This window comes from Furipterus horrens, unplaced genomic scaffold (genome assembly GCF_987537825.1).
Source record: "Furipterus horrens unplaced genomic scaffold, mFurHor1.1.pri manual_scaffold_4, whole genome shotgun sequence".
Lineage (NCBI taxonomy): Eukaryota > Metazoa > Chordata > Mammalia > Chiroptera > Furipteridae > Furipterus > Furipterus horrens.
In genome coordinates, this window is record NW_028327174.1 from 3758892 (window position 1) to 3783676 (window position 24785).

Consider the following 24785-nt stretch of genomic DNA (forward strand, 5'->3'; position numbering starts at 1 on the left):
GGAGCCCGGTGGGGGCAGAAAGGGGACCGATTCCTCTCCTGAGGGAGACCTGCGCGTGGGTCCCTTTCACACAGCGCTCTACCCTCCTGCCGAGCAGCCCACACAGCGCATGGGAGGGCGTGCCCAGGCCCTGCTCCCACGGCCGCCTGCAGCCTGCAGGCCAGCTGAGGCCTCGCCAGCAGCAGCGTCCACATCTGTCCCAAGTTCAAAGACTCCCTGGCTCACGCTTCCGTGCCTCGGCATGAGCTGCTCCCTCTTCGGGAGCACCTCTCCTCCCTGGGACCTCTGTTCCCAGGGCCCCGTCCCAGGGCGGGCCCAGGGTGCACTCAGCGTTTGTTCACCTAGTGGCGTGGCAGCTCGGCAGTCTGTCCCAGTTAGAAGACATGGTGGGAGCTGGCTGAGTTCCCAGAGGGGCTTGTGCCTGACCTTGATACGAACTCTTGGAAAAGGCAGTGCTTCTCCACATTTATTGAGCTCCTACTGTGTACAAGCCCTTGATACCCTTTCATCCTCAGAGGCTCCTGGGAGATAACAGCTGCCACCCCTTTGCTCCTAGGAGGGAACGGAGGTGCAGGACCGGGCAGCAGGCACAACTAGTGTGGGGCAGAGCCAGGATGGCCACCGCGCTCCTTGCCATAGCCCAGGGGCGAGGGGTGGGGACGGAAGAGAAGCAGCAGCCCCATACCGGAGATGCTCATGTCCTCAGAGACTCCCCCAATAGTGCGGCCCAGAGTTCTGGTTGGCTTCTCCTTCCAGGTCCCCTGCGGCTTCTGTGGGCACACTCTCGGGGCCACCATGTTGGCCCCTCCCATACCTGGGATTCCTCCATGTGGTCACCTGTTGGGAGGGAGAGACAGACTTGTCACTGGTGATGGGAAGGCCATGGCCCCCATGGGACCTGACTGTTCCCTCATGGCTTCCTTTAGGGTCCCTATGGAGGGAGGGATAGGGTTGCCAGATCAAATGCAGGACACCCATCTAAACTGGATTTCAGATAACAAATATTCTTTAAATATGACCCACGCAACATTTGGGACATATTTATACGCAAGAAGTTCCTGTTTACCTGAAACTCAGATTAAACCATCTGGCATACCGTGTTTTTATTGCTAAGTCTGGCAGCCCTGGAGAGGGAAGGGCCTCTCCAGCTTCTGGAGCCTGAGGGTGAATGAAATGTCGGGAGGCCAGAGGGTCTCACAGGCCACTGTGGTCCCAAGGGCCACCCCGGCCTCAGAGGGGCACAGGTGTGCTCATGGCGCCGCCTAGTGACTGGCTGGGGAACCTCAGGGGCACGAAGAGGAGGGAAAGGTGGCCCTGGGAGATGGTCGGGGCATGGGTCCAGGGTGAGGCTCTGCTGGGACAAGCACCACAGTCAACCAGTGAAGGGTGAGGGGACAGGCCAGACTTTATTGGGCACCACCTGTGTCTTGGGGTAGTTGCTGGGGGACCCTGAGCTGGGGCCACCCCCTCTTTACTGCCCTTTAATGAAGCAGAGGAGGAGATGGAGCAGGTTCCGAAGCCACACACCTTACACGACCGGGCCGCGTGTGGCCTGACAGCTGTGAGACAGCCTCCCTCCCACCTCCCGGGGCTCCCGGGGCTCCCGGGGCTCCCGGGGCCAGGACTAGTCGCAGCCCCAGGGGTGGGAGGCTGGTGTCCATCCAGAGCCCCATTTCTGCTGAAGCCCAGGACTTCTAATGAGAGGCTGTCAGAGCACCGCCGGGTGCAGGTGCTGCTGGAGCAGAATTTGGGGATGGAGGCAGACCCAGACCTGTGGGCAGGTGGGCGGGCCGCGCAGCGAGGGCTTGGGCCTGCAGGCACACACCCTCCTGCCTGAGAGTTGGCCCTGTTCTGATGTAGAGGCCCAGGCCCCTCGCTAGTGCAGTGGGCTCAGTGAACATTGCTTAGATCCTCACTCGGGGCTAGGCACTGTGCAGGGCCCGGGGGGCAAAGAGCTGACTTGGGGCTTGGGCCCAGGCTCCCCAAGGAGCCCCCAGCTGGGTAAGGGAGATGCAGCAGACCCAGCAGTTACAATTAGTGTGGTGGGTGCCATGAGGGAGGCGGTGCATGGAGGCCCAGGCTGGTTCCCTAATCCAGCCTGGGGACTGGCACAAATGGGGGAATCAAAGAGGGCTTCCTAGGGGAGGTGACACCCAAACAAAATCTCAAAAGACCAGTCAGAAGCTGTCCTTCAAAGGAGGAAGGGAGTGTGTCCCAGGCAGGAGAAAGTACATTCTCAAGGCACCTACGTGAGAAGTGAGGGCAGCCCCAGCAGACTGACAGCAGAGGTCCCTAACACGAGGGCCCTGGCTGGACTAGGGGCTCGAGGGGACCTTGAGTGTCATACAGAGGACTTCCAGCCTAACCCTGGGTGCACTGGGTGGGGCCGGGCCTATGGAAGGCTTTTTAGCCGTGGGAATTCACAGTCTAATGGATGGCCTGGAAAGCTCCCTCCACAGCTGGAGAAGGGCAGGTCTTCAAGTCAGACAGAACAGCGTTCAAGTTTGGCTCCACCGCTTCCTACTTAGGGCACCACGGGCAAATTGCTAACCTCTCTGAACTGCTCTGTAAAGCGAACATAAAGCTGCTTATGTTGCATGGCGATCCTGGGAAGGCCCCTCTCCATGCCAGCGGGGCAGGGCTGGGGGGTCGGGAAGGAGCAGCCGTGCTCCCAGCCCTCGGCAGGCCCGGGCTGGGGCCCCGAGGAGGATGGGATGTCTGCCCGGCTCGCGGAGGGCTGGGGGGGGAAGTGGGCATTTGAAGAAGCTGGCTTTCGAGATGGGCCTGGGGAGGCAGAACGTGGCAATGTGGACAGAGCCGGGGAGGCCGGGGGCTAGGTCAGCCCGGGCCCCCCTGCCCCTCCCCCATGGGCACGGGAATGCCCACGCAGTGTCCCGTGGGCAAGCCGCCAGCCTTTCTTCACCCTGCTCTCCTCACTTGCGAAGTGGGGATCATGGCACCGACTTTGGGATGGGTCACGAGGCTTAAAGGGGATCGTTCATGTGGAATGCATAGTGGCCAGGGGCACTCAGTAAAGTGGCCGTGGTTGTCATCGGCCCGCAGGAAGGTTCTGGCTGGCGGGGTCTGCAGCCCAGAGCTGCCCCCATCCCGTCTTGCTGCAGGCGTGCCCCCCCACCCAGCCCCTCACCTCGCCTCGCCTCAGTTTTAAACGCTCTGTGGCTCCGTGGTTTTCCTGTGTTACGGGTGGGGGACAGTGGGACAGGTGGCTGGGGTGATGGCACACCGGATGCACGTGGAACAGCGTGGTGCGCAGGCAGCTCCGGTCGAAGGTGCCGGTGTCGCCAGCCCCGCCCCTGCACTGTCCCTGTGCCTGCCCCCTGAGGCGTGGCCTGCAACTCCAGCTCTCCTTCAAAGCCCGTGGAGCCTGCGTTTGGTTACCCTGGTGGCCTGGACAGCTTGCTGGGTCTGGCCTGCTCCGGCCACCACCCACCCCAGGATCCAGCCTCTTTTCTAGGCTGCATGCTCTTCTGTTGGCGAGGTGAAGGGGAGGGAAATCCCATCCTCCCAGGTGGGGATGGGGGAGGGGCAGAGCAAGGTAATTGCTCTTTTCTCCCAAGTGGTTAAGGGACATGGATGCAGAAAGTGATGTTATTGATGAAGTCACCATAGCAACGACCCTTGGGAGGCACACATTCCAGCTTTGTTATCCTGAGCGGGGGCAGCGGGAAAGACTGGCTCCTCTGCGAATCGGCTCGCCTCCCACGGCCCTGCTTCAGATTCGTCCGTGAACTTTGCTCTGCAGAGCACAATGTCCACGCTGGTCCGGGACAGGCAGATTCTGTGTCGTTGAACTCTGTGCACACTCTGGTGGAATGATGGGAAAGGGCTGCCAAGGCCTGTCACAGGGCCCAGAGAAGGCAGGAATCTGGGAGGAGCCCAGCAGGAGGAAGCAGGGCAGTGGGCGTAGGAGGCACTGTCCCGGGCCACGGCCACGGCCCCACCTCGCACACGTGTGCCCCTGGCCTGCCTTCCCCCACCCTGATCCAGCCTTCACGTGCCTGTGGGGGCGACGGGCATGGCAGCGCCCACTTCTCAGGCTCATGGCGAGAGTTAAGTTACATGAAGGCCTCATCAGAGCCCAAGTCCCTATCTCACGTCTTCTGGAAAAGTCAGAGGAAGGGCCTCTCAGATGTGTCCCGTATCTGGCCTCCCTCTTGTCCCCGCGCCCCCTGCCTCTTCCCCAGGCCCCGTCCCCTCTTCCAGGAGTAGCAGCAGCTTCCCTCTTGCTTCCTGCCTGCAGTCTCGCCCCACTTCCCTGCAGCATCCAGAGCTCTCGCAGCACACACGTGTGCCGCTGCCCCACTTACCACTTTCCGTGGCTCCGCCTGCCCAGGAGGGGGCCCTGCAGTCCTTACCCGCACCCCCTCGCTAGCCTCCCTGGCCCAGGGAAGGGGAGGGTGCAGTGAGTGAGCACGTGGAGGCAGGTCCTGTGCCTACCCACTTCCACACAGATGGAGATGAGAGCCAGAGAGGTGACATGGTTACCCCAGGTCACACAGAAAGGGGCAGCGTCTGCTTTGGGACCTGGCAGTGTGGCAGCAGAGCGTGTCTCCACATTGCCCCCTGCCCCTGGGCACCAGCGAGACAGTCGGTCCCAGTTTGCAGGACATAATTGGATTTGGACGGGTTGGATCGGATTAGGTTCGACCTGGCGGGCAGCCTGGCCTGGCTGGCACCGGGCCCTGAAGACCGGGCTTTCTGGGAAGGGCTCTGAGATGATCTCTCACTTCCCCTCGAGGAAAGGAGATAAACCGGGCTTGCTGCTGCCCCCGGCACTGCGGTTACTCCCCCACCTCAGGACAGGGAGCTGGGCCCCAGGAACAACGGCCCCTGGCCCAGGCAGTCTCAGGACCGCCTCCTAGTGCACAGCCTCCGGAAGCGCTCAGGCTGGGCAGACCTGGGGCCATGCGGGCCTGGCTGGTGGCCTGTTCCCCAGGACAGCGCTGCCCAAGTAGGAGCCTGGCCTCTGCCCCAGGCCCTCGTGGAGGAGGGGCACAGGTATTCCATTTCCAGCTCCATTCACTCTGGAGACAAGAGTGTCCCCCCTGGGCAGGCCTGCTGGACAGTGAGGCCACTGAGAAGGCTCAGAGGGCAGCCTGCCCTCGAGACTGATCGGCGTCGCACTGGGAGCAGAGAGGAACAGCACAGCCGCCACACCAGCGCCGTGAGCAGGGGGGCACCACTGCCCAGAAGGCCCCGCCTGGCCGGGGGCCACAGAGCTTCCTGGCTCACACTCACCATGGCCCGTCATTAATGAGTGTGGACTCTCAGAGAGAAAGGTCACCTGATGGCAGGTCCATGGCGAGGGGGAAAGTGGGGCGATTTCTAAAGCTGAATACTCTGTCTAGCGTCCCAAGTTTAGGGCCACATCAGCTCCCCCGTGACAAAGGTATGATTGGTATTGATTAGCAGGGTTTCCTGTAAGCTGTGATTCTTTGCTGGGAAAGGAAGTTTAGTCTCCCTTTCTCCACTGCATAGAAGCTTGAGCTTTAGCACTGCCCTGGGGCTGCCCCAGCTGAGGAAGGAAACACAGGTCTGCCTGAGTGGTGCCAGCTTCCCGCGCAGCGTGGGTGACCCGGAAGGCTGGCACAGTGGCGTGGGGACCCGGAAGGCGCTGCACAGCTGTTGGGGTTCAAGACAGGCTCAGGATGTTGTTTATGGAAGACAGAACAAGCAAAGGGGTGGATGGGCACTCCGGGGTGGTCAGCGGCCGTGTGGGATTACAGGCCACGGGGTACGTGTGAGAGGTGGTCAGTGACGAAGCTAGGAGGAAGCTGGAAGCCAACTCTGTACATTTGTGGGCACCATGGAGCCACAAAACTCGTATGAGCAGGGCATGAGGGGTGCCCCCGGCCTCGGCCCACCACTGGCGATGGGCGGGGCAGCTGCTCGTTGGCCACCACCCACTGGCCAAACCCTCGCCAGGCCAGGAGCCTCTCTGAAGACCTGCTGAGGCAGAGGAGGCCACTTATGTGTCCCCATCTGCGGGGTTCCTGCCTCCGTCCAAGGCCAGCTCTTCACAGGGGGACGTGGCAGTCAGGCCTCAGGGCAGTGCGTGGGCAGACAGCAGCTCTTCCTTTCATCTGCCGGTGGCCTCTTGATGGACTTGTGACCTACACCCTCTCACTTGACCTTGGACCTAATAAACTCTGGAAACTCCTCACAAATCACCAGGAAGATAAACGTCAACTGGGGTCAACCGAAAGGGGCCCACGCCACTCCAGGCAGCCAGGGCGGGGAGGTCAAGACTCCAGGGGTGGGGGGCTGTCCCAGGAACTGTGGGTGGCTGAGGGGAGGGGACCTTGTTCTCCCCATCACACCGGTGCCCTCAGAGCTGGCTGGGTGGTGTGCAGAGGCCGGGTGTCCAGAGACACAAGCTCATGGTCCCTGCCCTCAAAACCCGTAGGCAGCTCCACACTCAGCAAGGACCCCAGCATAGGAGGCGGGTGGGGCTTTGCTGTCCAGACACGTGGTGCCTTTCAGCGCACCGTGGGCCTCCAGGGCAGGCATCGTGATCATGGTTCCCCCATCTCTGAAGGGGCTACTTGCCTGTATAGGGGAGGAGGGGCCCCAGAGCGTGCTAGAATGATGTCCCTGCCTGGGGTTTGGGGCCGCAGTGGAGGCTTTGAGAGCCTAGGAGGAGGGGAGACTGGGAGTTGGCTGGCCTTGTGCGGGACAGGGCTCCAAAGTCTGGCCAGAGGACATGCTGGGAGGGCTGCCAGGCAGGGCGACCGTGGGCAAGGCTTCATGCAGGTGGAGGGCGGAGACGCCGTGGCAGGCAGGGGTTTACCTGTGGCTCTCCTCCCAGCTGAAGGCTCCCAGCCAGCAGGGAGGCCAGTCACTGACTGCCCGTTTGAGATGAGACCACGGAGAGAAAGGTGCCCGTGGTTTGTGTACATTTTGGCTTTAAAAAGTAGCATCAGACAACCGGCAGGAATGTTAGGCAAGAAGAGGAACATGGTGACATGTGCCCCTGAGCCTGGGATGAGCTCCGTGGGGGCGGGGGTGCCAGCGCAGGGGAACGTGCGCATGAGTGGGGCTGGAGGCCCCTCTGTGCAGGGCTTTGCACGTGGAGCTGAGGGCAGCACTGCAATGACCGGGCACACGGGGAGGCCCTCTGGCGACTGTGTGGGCGCTGGGGTGGCATGCAGTGTCGCGCATGGCGGGGGGTGGCGAGGACGAGGCTCCAAGGCCCGGGGCGGGACTCGTGCAGACACTCACTGAGATGGGGCTGAGCAGGACTGGCGATGCCGGCGTGAGGTGGCGGGCAGCTCAGGCCGTGTGGGCTTGGGCCTCAGCCTGCCCCACCGGAGCGCGTGGCGTCCCCGCGCAAACTGAGAGGTGCTGCACACCACCACCATTTTGATGCCGCCCACCCCCACTCTCGTTGGGACACCGCCCAAAGCCCTGGCCTGAAAGCAGCTCCATAGACCACAGCCTGCATCCCGACCCAGGGTAGGAGCACTTCCCCGGTGGGCCTGTCCCCGCCATCCACGCTGCCGCTCGCCGAACGAGGCCTGGGTCTAGACGTGGGCCCCGCATCCTTGGTGTGCCCCCGGGGCCCTCCGTCCGGATGGCTGGTGCGCAGCCTGTGCGTGTGTGCAGTGTGCGCCCGGAGCTGCCCAGGGCACTCCATTTGATTGCGATGTTTTGTGGGCTGTCTCTTTGCAGCCTGAAATTTTCTCTCTCCCTCTCTCTCCCGGTCCCCAACCCCCCTCTTGTCTGTCTCTTCCCAGAGGGTATGAACTGCATGAACAAAGACCATGGCTGTGCCCACATCTGCCGGGAGACGCCCAAAGGTGGGGTGGCCTGCGACTGCAGGCCCGGCTTTGACCTTGCCCCAAACCAGAAGGACTGCACACGTAGGTAGATGGAGGCAAATGGGGCAGACATCCCCATGCGTCTCCTGCCATTGCTTTGTGGGAGGTCAGTCCAGTCTCTGCTGGACGTGGCCCAGGGAGGGCTCTCAGCCTCCGGGGGTGGGGAAAAAGGCAGGGCCCCTGAAGGGGTCCGGGAGGCATGAGGGACGGGGCCGTGAGCCCTAGGCTTGAGGTTTTCCCACCCGGCATCACCCCACCCACACAGCCCCGGAGCTGGGCTGAGTTTTACGTGGGGCCCCATCCGGTGGCCCTGCCAGCACCCCTCTCCGCCCGACCCCAGAGACCCATCAGCTCAGCCCTCGCTCTCAGAGGGAACGGAGGGGCTATGGCTCAGGGTCTATGAGCTCAGGCTTCTGGCTGGCTCGGGCAGCCCTCAGTACGAGGATGATATAAAGGAGGACAGGAGCTTGGTTCCGGAGGGTCCCCACCCAGGGCCTAAGACCAGGACTCACAGTGTACCCGCAGGGGCCATCAGGGCCCAGGGGTAATGCAGCCTTGCAGTGGAGTCACCCAGCACCCCCAGTAGGGGTCGGAGCCAGCAAGCGAAGTAGGACAGGAGCCAAACCCACTCAGCTAGTCCTCAGAAGCCACAGTCCCAGCGCGGCCTCCGTCGGTGCGTGGAGAGGGCTGGGCTGAGGCCTCTGCTCACTGGGCAGCTGACGCCCAGACGCTGCGATGTTGGCTGTGTCTGCACAGAGCGGAGGGAGGCTGCTGTGAGCATGCCCGGCTCTGGCCGGAGGCAGGGCTCCCCAGAGGGGCCCGAATCCAGCTCCCTGTAGAGGGAGTGGCCCATCCTGGCTGCGGCAGTGGGACGCGGCGGCTGACCTGCTCTCCTAAGAAAGTGGCCTTGCTTTCTGCCCTTCATTCTGCAGAGGGGACAGCAGCCCTGGTTGGTGCACTGTCCTCAGTCATTGTGATTCTGTCGGGCTCGTCCGCTCTCCATGGGTGCCCTCGCACGGTCACCACAGTCTTGGGGACCCACCTGCATTCGACACAGTCCCTGTCTCCAAGGAGTTCACGCCCCAGCTCCTACTCATGGTTCACCCGTTCCCCAAAGTGAGCACGCTTCCTCCTGCCATGGTGTGGTCCAGATGCGGACCTGCCTTCTTCCTCTTCCTTCTGGCCTTTGCTGTGGGATCGCAGTGAAAAGCTCGTGGGCTGTCCCCCAGGGCAGGGCCCCTCGGAGGTGCCAGCTCCAGCCCCAGGTGCCTTCCCTTAGCTGCACAGAGACCTCCTGCCGCCTGGCAGCCTGCAGAACAGAAAGTCGTTAACTCCAGCTTCCCCAGGCCTCCCTGCCAGGACTCCCAGCGTCCTCAGGACAGAGGCCAAGGACAGGCACATGTGGAGTGGGCAGGCTGTTGGCAGGCTTGGCCAGAATGAAAGCATGTCCCTTCAGTGAGCAAGTTTGGCTGTGGCCCACCCTGACCGAGCCCGAGCGGGGTGCTGCGGAGAGAGCTGCAGGCCTGGGAAGTGGCTGGGGCTGGCCAACGGCTGCCTCCCTCTGTAATTCCATCTGGGGCGAGTGCCGCAGGGGACAGCTTACTCAGCGTCTCCTGAGTGGCTACAGTGGCTACCTGGTCAGGACAAGGCAGGGCCCTAGGAGTGGCCAAGACCCCCACCCCCCCACCCCCCACCCTGCCCCAGCAGAGCAGAGCCAAGCCCTAGCCTGGCCTGTTTGCAAGTGACAGAAACAGCGGCCCCTGCCCCCCTGCTCCACCGCTGGTGATCACCAAGCTGTGTGGAGAGTAAAGGCAGCCCTGGGGCTGAGGTGGGCGGGCGCCTTGCCGCCCTCCTGTGATTGCACTGAGGGCTGTTCCCCATCAGCCCAGATGCTTCCATGGGGCTCACATGGTAGTTTTAGTGTCAGGTTAGCAGTGAGATTTTCCCTCCAGCCCTTGGGTCACTTGAGGTCCAGGACACTCTAGACCTGGAGTCGGGCTGGGGGCTGGGGGCCGGGGGCTAAGGCCTGGCCTAGGCAGCCTCTGTGGACCAGCAGGACCACAGACGCTCTGCCCCAGACTCTCATCCCTCCCCAGCCCAGAACACGCACCCCCCCCCCCCCCAGCGCCCGGGCCAGGGGAGGCTTTCCAGGTCTTCTCTTGGTCTCCCCAGAGCTCCAGGCTCCGGTATTTATTTCCGTGTACAAGCTGTACGCTCTCCAGGTGCTCACAAGCTCGACCCTCTGCGTTCGTGAGGTGCACAAACACCTGTGCGGGGAGCAAGGGACCCTGAGCGTAGCCCTCCCCCCAGTGGCCTCAGACAGACCCGGCTCTCCACTCTGCCCCGCCCACGCTGACGTGGGCTTTTTCGGTCTGCAAAGGCATGCGTGGTCCTGCCCAAGGTGGGGCTCTGCTGGGGTCGCCCTCTCACCTGGGATCTGGGCTAAGCAGCCATGTCTGGAACCTGGGGCTTTCTTGGGCCTCTCCGTGAGCAGAAAGACAAACTGTCAGAGACAAGAGGGATTGCAGGCCACCAGGTGCCCCGGGGACGCAGGAGAAGACGCTCCTTTGGGGACGGGTCCGGGGGGCTTGGCGCTCGGAGCCCCAGTTGAGCTCCTGAAGCAGTTCTGCAGGTCCTGGAAGTTGGGTCCTGCCTTCAGACGCTCCTTGGCTCCTTGTGGAAGAGGCAGCCTGCCAGGGCCTCTGGTCACTAAAACAGCATCCGGGACACTGGGCAGGAGCCTGTCTGTCTCTGTACGTCTTTCCACGGGGACACTGTCTCTCAGAACGACACCTGTGAGGCTCCAGGCTGTGCTCGCAGGGAAGGGCAGGACCCGGGAAGGGCATGGGCTCCTCCACCAGGGCATCACCACCAAGGGACGTCCCTCTGGGACCAGCCCTGCCTCTGCCAACTCAGAAGTTTTAGCCCCTCTGACCATGGTTGGTCTGAGATTACTTGTTTCTAATTTGATCGTCATTAGGTTTTTGCCAAGTACATTAAGAGGATAGATAGAATTCTGGGCAAATGGTTAAGGTCTCCAAGGAGACACCCTCTCCTCGAGGTCCTGGCGTAACAGGTGACCCAGTGGTCACCCAGTGGTCTCGCTGGCAGAGTCAGGCAGGGGCGGCATGGAACCCTTTCCGGAGAGATCCTGGACCTCCTGTAGTGAGCTCCTCCCCCCGGAAAGTGGTAGCCTGTGTTTTCTTTTCCATAAACTTGAGTCTATCATTGTTCCTCCTTCAGACTGGCTCCTTTTGTTCAGCCCCCTTTTCAGCCAAACCAGGTGCTGATGCTGTGGAACATTTTAAGATTCTGGGCTGAAGGGCCCCCAGCTCCTCTGGGCCCTGGGCATGCGAACTAACATGTTTAAATGAAAGGTCATTTTCAAAACTGCCCCTAAGGAGACATTAATTTGCATACATTCTGTTGTTCAGACGTGGTCTTGGGGGGATCAGGGCTTGGAGGGGATAGAGTTTGAGGTGGCTGCTGGGACGTCCATGAGGACAACCTTCCACACACCCCTAGACATAAGCAGAGAAAAAAAAGCTCTCAAGAACTGAGGAAATAGATGCCCCCTCTCCCCTCCCCCCACCCCAGAATATGCCTGGTATTACGGACCTTTGCCCCATGGAGACAGGCTGTGTTAAAGTGTCCTTTGCAGCCCAGGAAAGGTCAGATTGTGTAGCTTGTCCCCCTAACTCACACTGCCTGAGTGTGTCAGCTGAGTGCGGTTCTGGTAACAGCCCAGGTCACCCGAAGTCCATTCTCTGTCTCACCTGGTGACCTCTAGGGAGTGAACAAGTCTATCCCAGACCGCCCGGGGCTGTGGTCCAGGGAAGGTGGGCGTGTTCCCTGGTCGTCATCTGCCCTCCCGTCCTCCCGCTTCTAGAAGAAATCAGCACCGAGAAACTAATCGTTGTTGTCGTTCTGTTTATACACACGTATGTGCACTGTGGGCCTCGCTAGTAACCTGTAACTATGGGAACGGAGGCTGCCAGCACAGCTGCGAGGACACGGACACGGGCCCCGTGTGTGGCTGCCACCAGAAGTACGCCCTGCACTCGGACGGTCGGACGTGCATCGGTAAGTAGGCCCAGGCCGCGCTGGCACCCTGCACCACCCTGCCCCACGTCAGCCGGCACCCTACCCTGTCCCCGTTTCCAGGGAGGAAGGGTGCCCCTCGGAGCTGATGGGAAGCTTTCTGTGGAGACAGACCCAGTGCCTCTGCTTTGTGTCGCGGGGGGGTTTCTGCACATCCTCATCCTGGCCGTGGGCGGGCCCAGGCAGGTGCTCTGTGGGGAGGAGGAAGGTGTGTGTGCCCAGGGGGGCAGCTTCTGTTCCTGAGGCACGTGTGGCTTTTCCCTGCGTGGACTCATTGAGCATCCGAGGCCCCGTCTGCACTGGGCCGCCCCCGCAGTCTGGAAGCTGGGGGGCGGGGCGGGGGGAGTCTCAGCTGTCCTCAGTCTCCTGGTCGAGAACACGGGGGCGGAGGCCTGGGTGCTTCTGACCGCTTTCCCTTCCCGACTAGCGGGGCTCCCCCGCGGAGTCCCTGCTTCTCAGCGACGGCGCTCCCTCTTCCCGCCCGTTCCGTGGGGTCTCCCGCCGGGTCGCGCAACCCCTTCCTCCTTCCGCCTCCTGGGCCTTGTGTTTCCAGGAGAAGCTGGCCCATCGCGGTTGTCTCGTGCATGATCACCACTGGGTCCTTTCCCCACTAAAGCGGGCAGCTTCCTAACTGAGAAAAGGAAATTCGGGTCGGTGTCCGTCCTTGCCTCTTCCTTCTCGTCAGTGGTGGCAAACCTCAGACCCGCCAGTCAGTCATCGTGGTTGTCTGTTTAAAAAAAAGGTCTCGTTTCTTACTTATTGGCTAGGAAGATATTTCCTGAGGGACTTCCAAGTGACAAAAAAGGGTTGGCAAGCAAGCAAAGCCCTGACGCCCAGCCTGCTGTCGAATGGCTGGGGGTGCCTGGCGGCAGGCGGGGCGGGGCCGGGGCGGGGTGCCAGCAGGCCCATCCCAGTCCCTGGCTGCTGCCGGCGCTGTCGCCCGCGTCGTTCTCCCTCCCTCCGTGTGGTCTCCTCTCCAGCAGCCGTTTTGGTTTCATTTTATCCCATTCCTCCTGCTTTTCTGGTGATGGTCCCTGATTGCCTGTCTTGTCTCATAACCGTCATTCATTAATTATTTTCAGAGCCAAAAGCCAAACCAAACCAAACCAAAAAAAATTCAAAGCGAAACCCGGTCTCAGACCAGTGTCTCTATTGCAGCCTGATCCCATCTAGAACCTCCTCTCCCGCCTTTCTCCCTGTCTCTGCTGCACCCCCGGGGCTCCCCGGGCCCCCGGCCCCCTCCCTGTCTTGTCCGCTGGCGTCTGCGCAGCGTTTGCATCCGCGGTGGGGCCGCCTCTGCCGGCCACCGAACCAGCGCCAATGGTCGCCGGCCAGACCCCCGCCCAGCCTCATCTAACACGTCTTGTCTTTGTCCACCTGACTCATCCTTTCTTACTTTTTATCTTGTAGTGTCTGCTGCATGTGACAGCCCCTGCTTGGAGCTCCTTTCTAACGCAGGTGCCCTCGTGCCTCTTTCCCTCCCTCCCTCCCCTTAGACATCCTTCCCCAGACCCAGCTCCTGGGCTGTTGCTCCCTGCGGGCCAGGAGAACCTCCCATCTGCCTGCTCCCTGCTCAAGTTCCCCTGGGAGCAAAGGGCTCTGCACATCTCCCACTGAGCAAAGAAACAGGGGCTGGCCATCCTCCTCTTGGGGGAGCTTCCTGCCCAGCGGCCAGAATGCTCCCCAGCTGCCTCGTGGGCCCTCTCTGCACGCTGCTAAAATGACTGACCATCTCTGCAGCCCCTGTTGAGCACCTGACTGCATCGCTCTTGTCCTCTATAGACAAGCAGGCAACCAGCGCTGCCCAAATTGATCCCCTGGTTACTCTGTCTGTTCGACTGGATCCATTGCTCTGTGTGTGTGTGTGTGTTCCTCTATGTTTCGTTCTTAAATTTGCATGAGTGTTTGACACACTTTCACGCCCTTGGACAGGGCGTCTGCTGTCCAGGCGCATCCATCACCGGACCTCGCAGCCCTATCCCTTGTCCTGTGCCTGCCTCTCCACCCGAGCCAGGGGCGTCTGGGGTTGCTTGTGTCTTCGTGGGCTCTGAGGTGGCGCTCTGCTCCTGTGGCCCTCCCCAGAGGCGTCCTGTCTGCTCTGACCTCCGCTGCCTCCTCTGTTGTGCAGATGTGCCCCATGTCCCATCTGCGTCCTCCTGTGGCCACCCTCTTTCCTCAAACCCCACCCCTGCTGCCTCTTCGCTCTGCCCTGAATGTGCCCCCCCCAAAGGTGCCTGGGTTTAGCTAGCCCCTGGGCGAGGACGCCACGCTGGCCGCATGCTGTGTTGGCTTTGTGTGCGCCACGCCGAAAGGCTGACTGTCTTGGGCCGCGGGAAGTGGGCTCTCATTAACCAGTGGCTCCATGTTTGTCCCTTACTTGTGTTTTAGAGAAGGATGAGGCTGCAATTGAGCGCTCTCAGTTCAATGCCACGTCAGTAGCTGATGTGGACAAGCGGGTGAATCGGCGGCTTCTCATGGGTAACACTTTTCTTCCACTTCCTTTGTTGTCCTTGCACCTTTGTTCGTGTGTGTGTGGTGTGTGTGGCGTGTGGGGGTCTGCGTGTGTGCTAGCGTGTTGAGCCGTGAGCACGTGTGTGGGTGTGGGGTGGGGGGGCTTTCCATCTGTGTGGCATGCCCACATATGTAGGGTCGTGTGTGCCCTGTGTGAGTGTGGGGGGCTCCACCCCAGATGTGAACTTTTTCCTTTTTAAAATTTTTACCCCTCATCAAACATGCGTATTTCTTTGTGTGTTTGTAGCAGAGAACCCAGAGCCCATGTCTAGTTGCCCCTGAGTGTAAGGAAGCACATGCTGTAACCTCATTCATGCGGTAAATGCCGCAGGGGCGGTTAGGACCCGGGACCAGCGCAGCGGCCCTGACATGCAGGAGCAGAGGAGCGCGTTCGTGTAGAGCACGCTGATCCAGGCAGCCCAGTCCTTACCCACCCCTCCCTCAGGAGAGCAGCCACGGTCGGGTGGGTGGGGAGAAGCCACATCTAGACTCAGGGCTGGGGGATCTTAGGTGCATCCAGTTCACTCTGCTCACTTTATAGTTGGGAAACTTGCTACCCAGCGAGGGAAGGACCGGTGAGGGTCACCTGGCAGGGCAAGCCCAGGTAAAGGCAGGACTCACTCAGCTCTTCCTGGCCTCAAGGCACCACAATTCTGTGAATTACCCCAGCCCAAGCCTGGTGGGCTGGCAGCCTTGGCCCACTTTTCCATGGTAACCCCTCAGATACCCACTTGCCAGGTGCGGGGCGGGGAGGGGTCCACACGTCAGCTTCACTCCGAGCACTGCCCCTGGGCTGCATCCAGACTCTGAGGCCACTGGTGTGGCTGAGCCGGGCAGTGTGAGGAGAAAGGAAGGAGGAGGGGACAATGACTACTCTTCCACTGAGCTCCATCTGCACAACAGAAAAGCAAGTGTGCCTCCTCGTTCATTCATTCCTGTTTCCCAGTCAGTTCCCCAGTTCTGGGGCTGCTGGCCCTGGTGGCACCAGCAGGCTGGGCCTCTGGAGCACACCTGTGGGATGACCTGGGATGGTCACAGCCTTCTTTGTGGCACTCTGATAAGTCACACCAGCCTTGGGAGCTGTGAGGCCAGGAGGTGCATTTCCGAATCCCAGATAGGGAAACTGAGGCTCATTGGGGTGCCCTGGCTTGCCCAAGATCACACACCACCCTGAGCTTAGCCCAGAGCTCATGGCAATGTGGGTTGTCTTAATTATTGGGGGTCACAGGACCGTGCAGCTCAGATCCTAAAGGTCCTGGAGAGGTCATCGAGCTTTGTCATCCTCACGTGGACCTCAAAGGAGCCCAGGCATCTGGGGAGGAGGGAGGCCTGAGTGGGGCCACGGGAGGGATGTGGCCTTGAGTGCTGGGGAGCAGGCTGGAGGCTCACCCTCTGCAGTGGGGCTTTGAGGGGTGGAGGAGGTCACGGGTTGGCTGGCTGGTGGTGCTTTGAACCGAGTCCACACGGGCAGGACACGCACAGCCTGCTTCTCACACACGAACTCTGAGGGCCAGCCGGGGTCACACCGGCAGAGGATCAGCTCAGGCTAGAGGCCCGCTCTCTACACATTCTCTGGACAGGGCTGTCTTGTTGGCATGGGCTGTCCGGGTTGGCCTGGGAAGGGCTGGAAGTGGCCAGTAGGTGGGCTTGGAGGCCCCACCAAGCAGGCATGTCCACTACCCTCCAGGAAGGTGTGAGTCAGCACTATAGACTTTCTGGAAAGGTGGCTAGAAGACAACGGCGGGAACCTCAGAGCTGCCAGTGCTCTGAGGCCCAAGGGGCCCAGGCCCCTCGGCCTCACTTCCTAGGAGAGGTGGGCGCTGCTGCAGAGCCGAGGCTGCAGAGCAGCGGGACCAGCGCGAGCATGGCAGCCGGGGCGGGCTGAGCTAAGTTGGCCTCAGGCAGGTGGTGGTGCAGTGGGTGGGCAGGTGAGGGCAGGGCCTCTGCTCTCGCCTTTTCTAAGTAGAATTGGTGGATAATTGCCCAGAGCCGGGTCCTGGAGCGGGGTCAGGGGGTGAGGAATGCAGCCACCCTCACCCAGGTTTGGGGAGCAGACCAGGGGACTCTGCCCGGTGTCAGGAGGGGCCAAGGGAATGGATGATGACTGGCCTCCCCTGCATTTCCACCTCTCTGATACATCCAAGGGGGCTCCCAAAGTAACCTGAGTTAACTTCCGGAGGGCGGGTCCCCAGTACCACAGGCTCCCCCTGCTAAGTGAGTGTTCTAGGAACCCATCTGGATCAGTGCACCAGCTGGCATTGTTGCGAGAGGCTGTGTTCGGCTTTAGTGAGTGTTTTTTGTTTTAAAACTCTTTCAGTGCATTTGCCCATTTCATGATGAGTGATTTACAAACGCACCTGCCCACACCACGCTGAGTGTGCAGCAGTTTTTTACCAAAAACGGCATGACCCCTGTGCCCCACCCTCTGTATTCCTCAATCTCACCCCGAGCAACTTTTTTTGTTTCCTCCATGAAAAGAGTCCTCAAAGGGAACTGCTTTTCCGATGTGGAAGAGGTGAAACAAAAAATGGCAGAGGCACTAAAAGACACTAAAATCGGTGCATTCAAAACTGTTTTGAGCCGTGGGGAAAAGTCTCAGTAGGCGTATTGCATCGAATGGAGAGTGCTTCTAAGGTGACTGAAGTTTCAACATGTAAGAATAAACACACAGTTTTTTATAAATTCCAGGTTTTTTGGGTCCCCCCTCATCTATCCTCTGCCCTGACCCCCTTAGGCCCTATCTTGTCCTCAGGCAGGAGAGACCTCCCCCTCCTCTGGGCTTCCTGCAACACTTACCCCTGGGGGATAGGCACCGCCAGCCAAGGCCTCACGCCCTGACGAGGTGCCCATCCTCGGAGGCTTCTGTGAAAGGCGCTTGGCGGTCTGGAGCAGCGGTGGGCCCTCCCTCAAGAGCTCCCAATCCTTAGCACCTGTCCCCACTGAGCGCAGCCCGTGTGGCCCAGACTCGGGGTCCTGGTGCACTGCAAGCCCCAGTGAGATGTGGCTGCTCCGGGCTGTGTTAATAGAGGCAGTGGCTGGAGAATGAGGGAGTGAGCATCCCCGTCCTGCCCGGTGCTGCTCGGAGCACACCTGGGACATCACGCCGAGAGCCCGGCCCCCACGTGGAGAGAGCTGCCTAGGCGGGGTGGGGTGTCAGAGTCGGGGGGCTTGGTATACAGGCAGGTCAGCCCGGGGGACCCTCTGGCCGTAGGCTGCTTGAGCCCCGCTTCAGGTCCTGGGAGGGGACAGGAAAGAACAGGCAGAGGGGAAGGAGCTTGTTCTGTGGCCCAGGAACAGATGAGGAAGGAGAGACACGGAGGAATTCCATGGCAAGGTCAGGCCCTGGGCCACCCGTCTCCAGAGTCCATGCCCTCGCCCGCCACAGTGTCCGGCTCCTCCTGACAGGACAGAGATGAGCAGCCGTAGGGAGGGAAGACTGGGGGCTGGGATGCCTGCGGGGCCTGATGTGAGCAGGACCCCCTGTAGTCAGGGCCCTGGGTGCAGTCAGAGCAGGGCACACGTGCTGAGCCGCCTGGTGGCTGAGATGGCCTGGCGGGGGTCTCCCAGCCCCGAGACGCTTTAAAGGCGGCTCGGGAAGGGCTGAGACAGAAGTGAGCGGTGCGGGGCAGCTCTCGCCAGCGAGGCCAACAACCGTCCCTAACACTCTCCCAGCAGCAGATGGTCCTGCGGGCCTGGGCGGCCCCTCACCACCGGCTTCCCACTCCAGTTTGCCTTCCCCGAGTGGAGCTGGAGAATTTAGGTTTTATGTGCTCTTACAGGCTGTTTGACTCGGAATTATTTCGGAAATGCTTTGTGCCCAGACCGCAGAGGTCACAGGTACCTGAGGTGTTGGCAGTTTGTTTAAGTCGCTGCCTCCCCTCTGGACACAGCCGGGAGCCAGGACCTCAGTGGACAGCGGGGGACACAAAACGTCAGAGCTAAAGCCTGGGCGCTGTCCCTGCATTGAAGCCTCGCGGCTCCTCTCTTGGAACCTGCCGGCTTACCCAGGGGCCAGTGTTTGGGGGCAGGGTTCCGGGTGTGGTAGCACTGTGGAGCCAACACTACCTGAGACCCCCAAGGTCGCTGTCACTGCGGCTGTATTGCGCTGGCGCTTCCCTTTGGCTCTCTGCGGCTCCATCCCCGGGATCAGCAGACGTCACGAGGGCTGTCTGCGTTAGAGACCAGGAGGGCCCCAGGCCCCGCGGGGTTCAGCGGCTGGCGCAGGCTGCACAGCTGACCGGGCAGGGAGGCGAGGCACTCAGGCAGGGAGACTCCGTAGCCATCGGTCCAGGGGGTGAAACCTTTGGAGAGCTGGGGGGAGGGGGGAGCACAGCTGCCTGGGGCCGTTTGGGGCCAAGGCCCTGCCCCACCTTGGGGTCTCCGCTGCACCCAGCAGCTGCCGTTTCTAACCCCCTGGTCATGGAGCACAGTCTAAGAACAGGGGTGGTCATATTTACTTTCACGAGGTCTCAAAGCCTAGAACTGACGCTGGAGTCCTATTACAATCAGTGGCAATGTTTGGATGGGAGGCTAGAGTGGCAGGTTTCAGTTACCTGGCCGGCTGACTTGTGTGAAACATCTGAGCGTGCAGCTACGTTGGGTGCAGACGCCCAGGGCCCTGCTTACAGCAGGACTGATGAGAGCCTGGGAGGCGTCCCTGTGAGCTCCTGTCCCACGTGTCCTTGGGTTAGATGCCATATCCTCTTCCTGTTGCTGCTGCTAACAAGTTACCACAGTCTTAGTGCCTTGAAACCACATGCGTGTGAATTCTCTTCTGTAGGTCAGAAACGTGACCTGGGGCTCCCTGGGCTGAAGGGGGCATCAGCAGGGCTGCATTCCTTCTGGGAGCTCTAGCGGGGGATCCATTTCCTGGCCTTTCTCGGCTCCTGGAGGCCCCCACGTCCCTGGGCTCACAGCCCCTCCCTCCGTCTTCAGAGCCCCAGCACTGTCTGTCCGGGAGGCTACCATCACACCTCCCTCTGACCTGCCTCGCCCACCGGGAAGGACGCCTGTGCCGTGTTGGCCCCACCCAGGTCATCCACAGCAACCTCCCAAATCAAGGGCCTTGGTCTACAGCCACATCTGCAGAGTCCCTTTTGCCATGTAGCGCCACGGAGGACTAAGACGCGGACATTTTCAGGGGCTGTTAGTCTGCCAACCAGACAGTTTGAGCGTGGGCTGGGAGGACCCTCCCGCGGGTCTGACTGCTGTGCGTCCCACTGAGGCAGAGCCCACATCCGCCCTCTTCACTGGCTTACCCCCAGGACCACCACGTGGGCCCAGGTGCCCTGCTTTTGAACGGGCACAATGCCACGGTCTGTCCACCTCACCCTGCCCTCAGGCCTGCGCTCCAGGCTCTGGGCTCCCTCGTTCAGGAAGAACCAGGTGGTCAGACTTCACCCCTATTGCCCAACTGGTCCCAAGTGTGGCTGGTCTCTGGTCAGCTCGGGCTCCCTGCTGAGGCCCTGAGCTCTGCCCTGGTTTAGTCCCATGGACATGCACACACACACACTACATGCTGGGTCATGGTGACTCAGCTATGTCAACGGGCAGAGTGGGGTGGAGGCCAGGTGCCAGGCAGAGCGGGTTAGAGAAGAGAAGGAGGGGCAGGGACTGGCCAGCCCCAGATGGGGGCATGGAGGCCTAGAGAGGATGACTCATCCATAGCCACCCGAGTTGGGCAGAGCCAGGGTACCTGGGCCTGGCACGTTCGGGGACGCTCTGGCCCCTGCCCTGACAGAGCACTCACCCGTAAGTCCCCTGGCTTCCTCAGAGCCTGAGGCTTGCAGCTCTCCCCTGGCTCTGGGCCTCAGATGAAATTTGAATCTGGTTCTGGCTGGTCGGTGGGCCCGTCTCATAATATACAAACGCCGTGGAGACTGGACCTCTGTGCGCACAGCCGACACAGGGCAGGTTTCTGAATGACATCTTCTCAGCCCCCAGAGTGCGGGTCAGGGTGAGGGCCGGGTACTGGGAGCTGGGGACATGCTCCCTCCCCACCACTGGTCTCCTGTGTGCCCTGCCCCCTTACAGACAGGCCAGTGTGGGCATATCCTCCCCAAGGCTCTGGGGTGGTTCTGTTAGGTGGGGCCACAGAAGGGGCTGGGGTCCCTGCCATTGTGTGAGTGGTAGAGTCAGAGAACCTACCAGAAACTCAGGCGGAGCCCAGCCGCTGTGTCTTGAGGACTTGCAGTGAAACAGTGTGTAGGAGGTGTAGCCGAGAACCCCAGGGCGCTAGGACATGGGTGTGCGCATGGAGGGAGCATGGGACGGGGTTACAGGGAAGAGGTGTGGCCAGACGGGCATGTGGGGATGACCACTGAGAACCTGAGGGAGACAGTGCTGTCTTGGTTTCCTGGCAGAGGTGGCCCAGCCCAGGGGGGTGAGGGGCCTAGCCCGAGTCACACAGCTCTTCAGAGGCAGGTGCTTGTGACTTCCCTGGGGGAGCCCACACTGGGACCAAGGGGCTGGGAGTGGGGGGTCCGTGAGCTAGGCATTGGGACACCTGCCCTGTCCTTGGATGGCCTGGGTAAGTCCCCTCCCCTCTCAGGATGTAAAGCTGAAAAACCAATCCTGGCCCTCCAGGCTGGAGGGTCTGTGACAAGGCCCTGCTGGGACAGTGCCCCCGGGGTTGGCGCCTCACCATCAGAGCCGTCTGCAGAGGCCTCAAGGGGTCGGTCTCGGGTTTGCCCAGCTCTCAGGCTCTGTGTAAAGTGCCACCTGATCTGGGGCAGAGCCCTCGGTGGCCTTCCCGTGACTCAAGGCCCAAGCGTGCACCAGCCAGCCCTGCTCGGCCCTGACGCAGAAAGTGCCCCGGCCACGGCAGCTGTCACACCTGCCTAGCTGCCCTTTGGGGTAGCTGACAGTGGCCCATCCCACCGGGGCTGGCCACACTGGACCCCTGGAGCTCCTTCTGGGCCTCCACCCTCAGCTAAGAGACTGTTACGGGGGGTAGGGGGGGACCTTGCCCCCAGCCCCCTCCCTGTCCTGCCTTAACCCTTTCCTAGGTTCCTCAGCCCCTCAGGACTTGGCCCAGGTGGGTCCCAGAGGCCTTTGGGATGTGACTCAGGGCCCCTGTCTCCTTACCTCTGCTCCCCACAGCCACCTCTGAATGCTGGCCCCGCCCACCCCACCCAGAGGGTCCCAGATAGTGACGCTGAGGGCCCCCTGCAGCCACCGGTGGAAGGCGCCCCAAGGGGACCCAGGGCACTTTTTTTTACCGGTGCAGCCGTTTGCCCAGCTGCAGCCTTCGGAGGAGCCCCAGTGTGTGGCAGCAGTTGAAACTGACCAGGCACCTCCACCACCTGCCCGCTGGTTCCGTGGGCCAGACACCCCCTTGGGGGCAGCGGCCCCTGCCGGCCCCTCAAGCCCACCCTTGCCGCCTCAGGGCTTCGTTTAAGAACTGCATTTGTTCCTACAGCAGGGACTCTCGGGAGTTCTGCTGACTCTCTGGCTCTTCGTTCTGGCCCACTCCCTGGAGCCAGACCTGGGTTCCATTCCTCTGCCGCTCCCGGAGTCACCTCACATCTCTGAGCCTCCGTTCTCTGTTTTGCATTTACTCTGAAGCAACATGGATGAGACACTTGCCATGTGGCCTGGCTGCGTGTGTGACACCAGCAGGTGTGTAATAACAAGCCTGTGTTCCCCGCATGGCAGGGGCGCCATCAATGCTACCGATGGGGAAACTGAGGCTCAGAGAGGTGACCTGCCTCCACCATGTCTCCTGGCGAGCCTCCCGTGCCAGAGCAGGCATGATGACCCCCTCCCGAGCACTGCCTGGGACAGGCTGCCTGCGAGCCCCTTGTCCACCCTCCGCACCACTCTACTTCACGGCCAGGGGAGAGGCAGGAGGCAGTGGCCAGGAGAGGGCTTGCGGCCGTGTCCTGCCCCCGCCCCTGGCTTCACTATAAAACCTCAGTAGGCCTGGGCAGGTGGGCCATTCCAGAACCTACAAACCAAAGGGGACACCTCGCTAAGGCCTGCTGCTCTGGCCCCCTCTCTGCCCTCAGCCCCCACGCACCTGTGCTGCAGACCCCAGGTCCCGGACGTTCTGCTCTCTGAGGCCGGCGTGAAAACCCCACCCACCAGGCAGGCCCATGACAGGGGCTGCCCGTGACCTTGTGACCCACCTCGCGTTTCCCCAGTTCCACTGGGGATGGCCCGGGATGCTGTGGCCTGCAGGCCTGTTACCCACACGGGGCCCAAGGGGGCCTCACAGCTGCCTGGCTAAAAAGGCAGAGTGCGGGACCCAGGCCAGGGCAGGCCCCTGGAGGTCGTGGGGCCAAGGGATCTGCTGCCCTGGAGAACAGTGCTGGGTGCCAGGCCAGGCCTTTAGGGCCCCCTTTCCCGCTTCCCCCTCAGACCCCTGCTCGGGACCCCCTCCCTCGTCCCTGCCTCTGGCTGCACTGGCCCCTCCCCCCAGCCCCCGCACCCTCTGTCGCTGTCACAACAGCCACCAGCATGTCTCCAGAACCCAGCTCCTCTCGGAGGCTCCTGGGGCAGGTTCACCCAGCACCATGTCCTCGTGGTGCAGCCCCATGCGGTGTGGTGAGAGCCACCCCAGACGGTGGGCAGGGACGATGTCAGCCCAGCCGAGGCGGAGAGGCGGTGCGGTTAGGAGCAAGACGCCAGCACCTGCCGCCGCGTGAGCCCCACTCCACTCCTGGCTGAGTGGCTGGGGAAACGGCTTCTGCCTCACTGGCCAGAGGGACTCCATGAAGAAGAGCAGCATAATTGTGGGGCCCCGTGACAGACACAGGCCTGCTGACAGTGCTCAGGACGGGCCACGGGGCACCCTGGACAGAGGTCAGTGGGGCTGGTGTGCAGGGACAGGGCAGGGAGCAGACCAGGCCTGCTGTGTAAGGGCTTTTTACCCCAAAGTGATGGGAGCCATGGGCAGCTCAGGAATCGGCTGAGGGAAGCAGGTCGGAGGTCAGGCGGTCACGGCTGTTCCTGGGCAGGGGGCACACGTGGCTGACCCTCTTCCCAGCTGCCTTCCATTCACTCTGGTGGCAAGAGGGCCTAGACAGGTCCTGGCAAGGAGCTTGGGCCATTCCCGCCACCAGGATGAGACCTTTGGGAGTCAGGACAGGTGTCTGGGCAGGCAGGGTCTCTCTGGGTCACTGGGTCAGTGCCCTTGGGGTGGGGCCAGGCCCCTGTCCTGTGGACAGACAAGCCGCAGGGACTCCTACGCACACCATAGGCAGGAAATCCGCACCCAGAGAGGGGAGGCGCCTTTGCCCAGAGCCCCAGGACCCACGTCCAGCCCCCAGATGTGTGCTCCACCTGGCCCTGCTCCGAGTGTGCACATGACACTGGTTCTGGCGCCATCGTGGGCCCGTCGGCCTGGTGAGGCCCGCGCGCCCTTCCGTCCAGCCCTCCGCAGCTGTCCCTTGCCTTCCGGTGTCCGCGACTGGCTGTGGCTGGAGTCTCAGGCACCCACCCCAGCAGGCCCAGCACTGCAGTAGCCCAGTCGCCTCGCTGCATCTGTTCCTCGTGGCGCCTCCAGAGTCCTGTTCTTTCATCCTGTGGCTCCACAGGGATTGGTCCCCTCGGCTGTGCTGCCCTGGGCCAGGCCCTGGGGTCCCCCTGACATGGCTCTGCCTGAAGAGACCACCCCATGGACAGGAGCCCCAGGCTGGGAGATCTCAGGCAGGGGCGCCCGCGGGCTGAGGAACTCTCACCACAGGGCCAAGGGAGCCACCCGGTAGACCCATTTGCCCGTGCCTGGGTGGCAGGTGGGCCCAGACTCTCGTGAGCAAAGCAAGGTCCAGGCCCTCTTCTGTCTCCCTGTAAAGCTCTTAACCTCTGAGGCCTCGGTCAGTGTCAGGGTCACCTCTAGCCCCTCCCTGGCGGCCACCCAGCACCGGTGAGTGCTTCCCAAACGGCCGGGTGGACAGAGGAGTGAAGCCGTGTGCTGAGGCATGTCAGCTGGCCCAGAGCAGGGGCCCGGCACACAGCTGCTGACCGAGTCAGCCACGGGCTTGGGGAGCTAAGACCCCACGTGAGCGTGTGGTCGCAGGGACAGCAGGTTACAAAGCACTGCCACGTCCACATGTTGTCTGGGCCTTGCAAGAAGTCCGAATAAACGCAGGGTTGGGCAAAAGTAGGGTTATGGTTCATAAGGCAAATAATACAATAATTAGTAACACGAGAGGAAAGTGTGTTTCACATACAGCAGTAAGCCGGCTTTTGCCTGACCCTGTATCATCATCCCCAAGCCCATCAGGAAGCTCAGACTCCGGGAAGTGAGGGGCCTGGCAAGGGGGGGCGCTCCCAGGGCACACGGAACCCTGCTTTCTGACTCCACAGCTCACGTTACAGCCACGGCGC

At 61.7% G+C, this 24785-nt stretch overlaps 1 protein-coding gene across 1 annotated transcript in view; it reads left to right on the top strand.

Moving 5' to 3' along the window:
* SCUBE1 (signal peptide, CUB domain and EGF like domain containing 1) overlaps window positions 1-24785 on the top strand; it is a 107548-nt gene that overhangs the window by 49959 nt on the left and 32804 nt on the right. The window contains exons 5-7 of the mRNA XM_090272287.1: window positions 7758-7883; window positions 11808-11924; window positions 14331-14420. Coding sequence (XP_090128413.1) covers window positions 7758-7883; window positions 11808-11924; window positions 14331-14420 — 333 coding nt within the window. The remainder of the gene's footprint in view (window positions 1-7757; window positions 7884-11807; window positions 11925-14330; window positions 14421-24785) is intronic.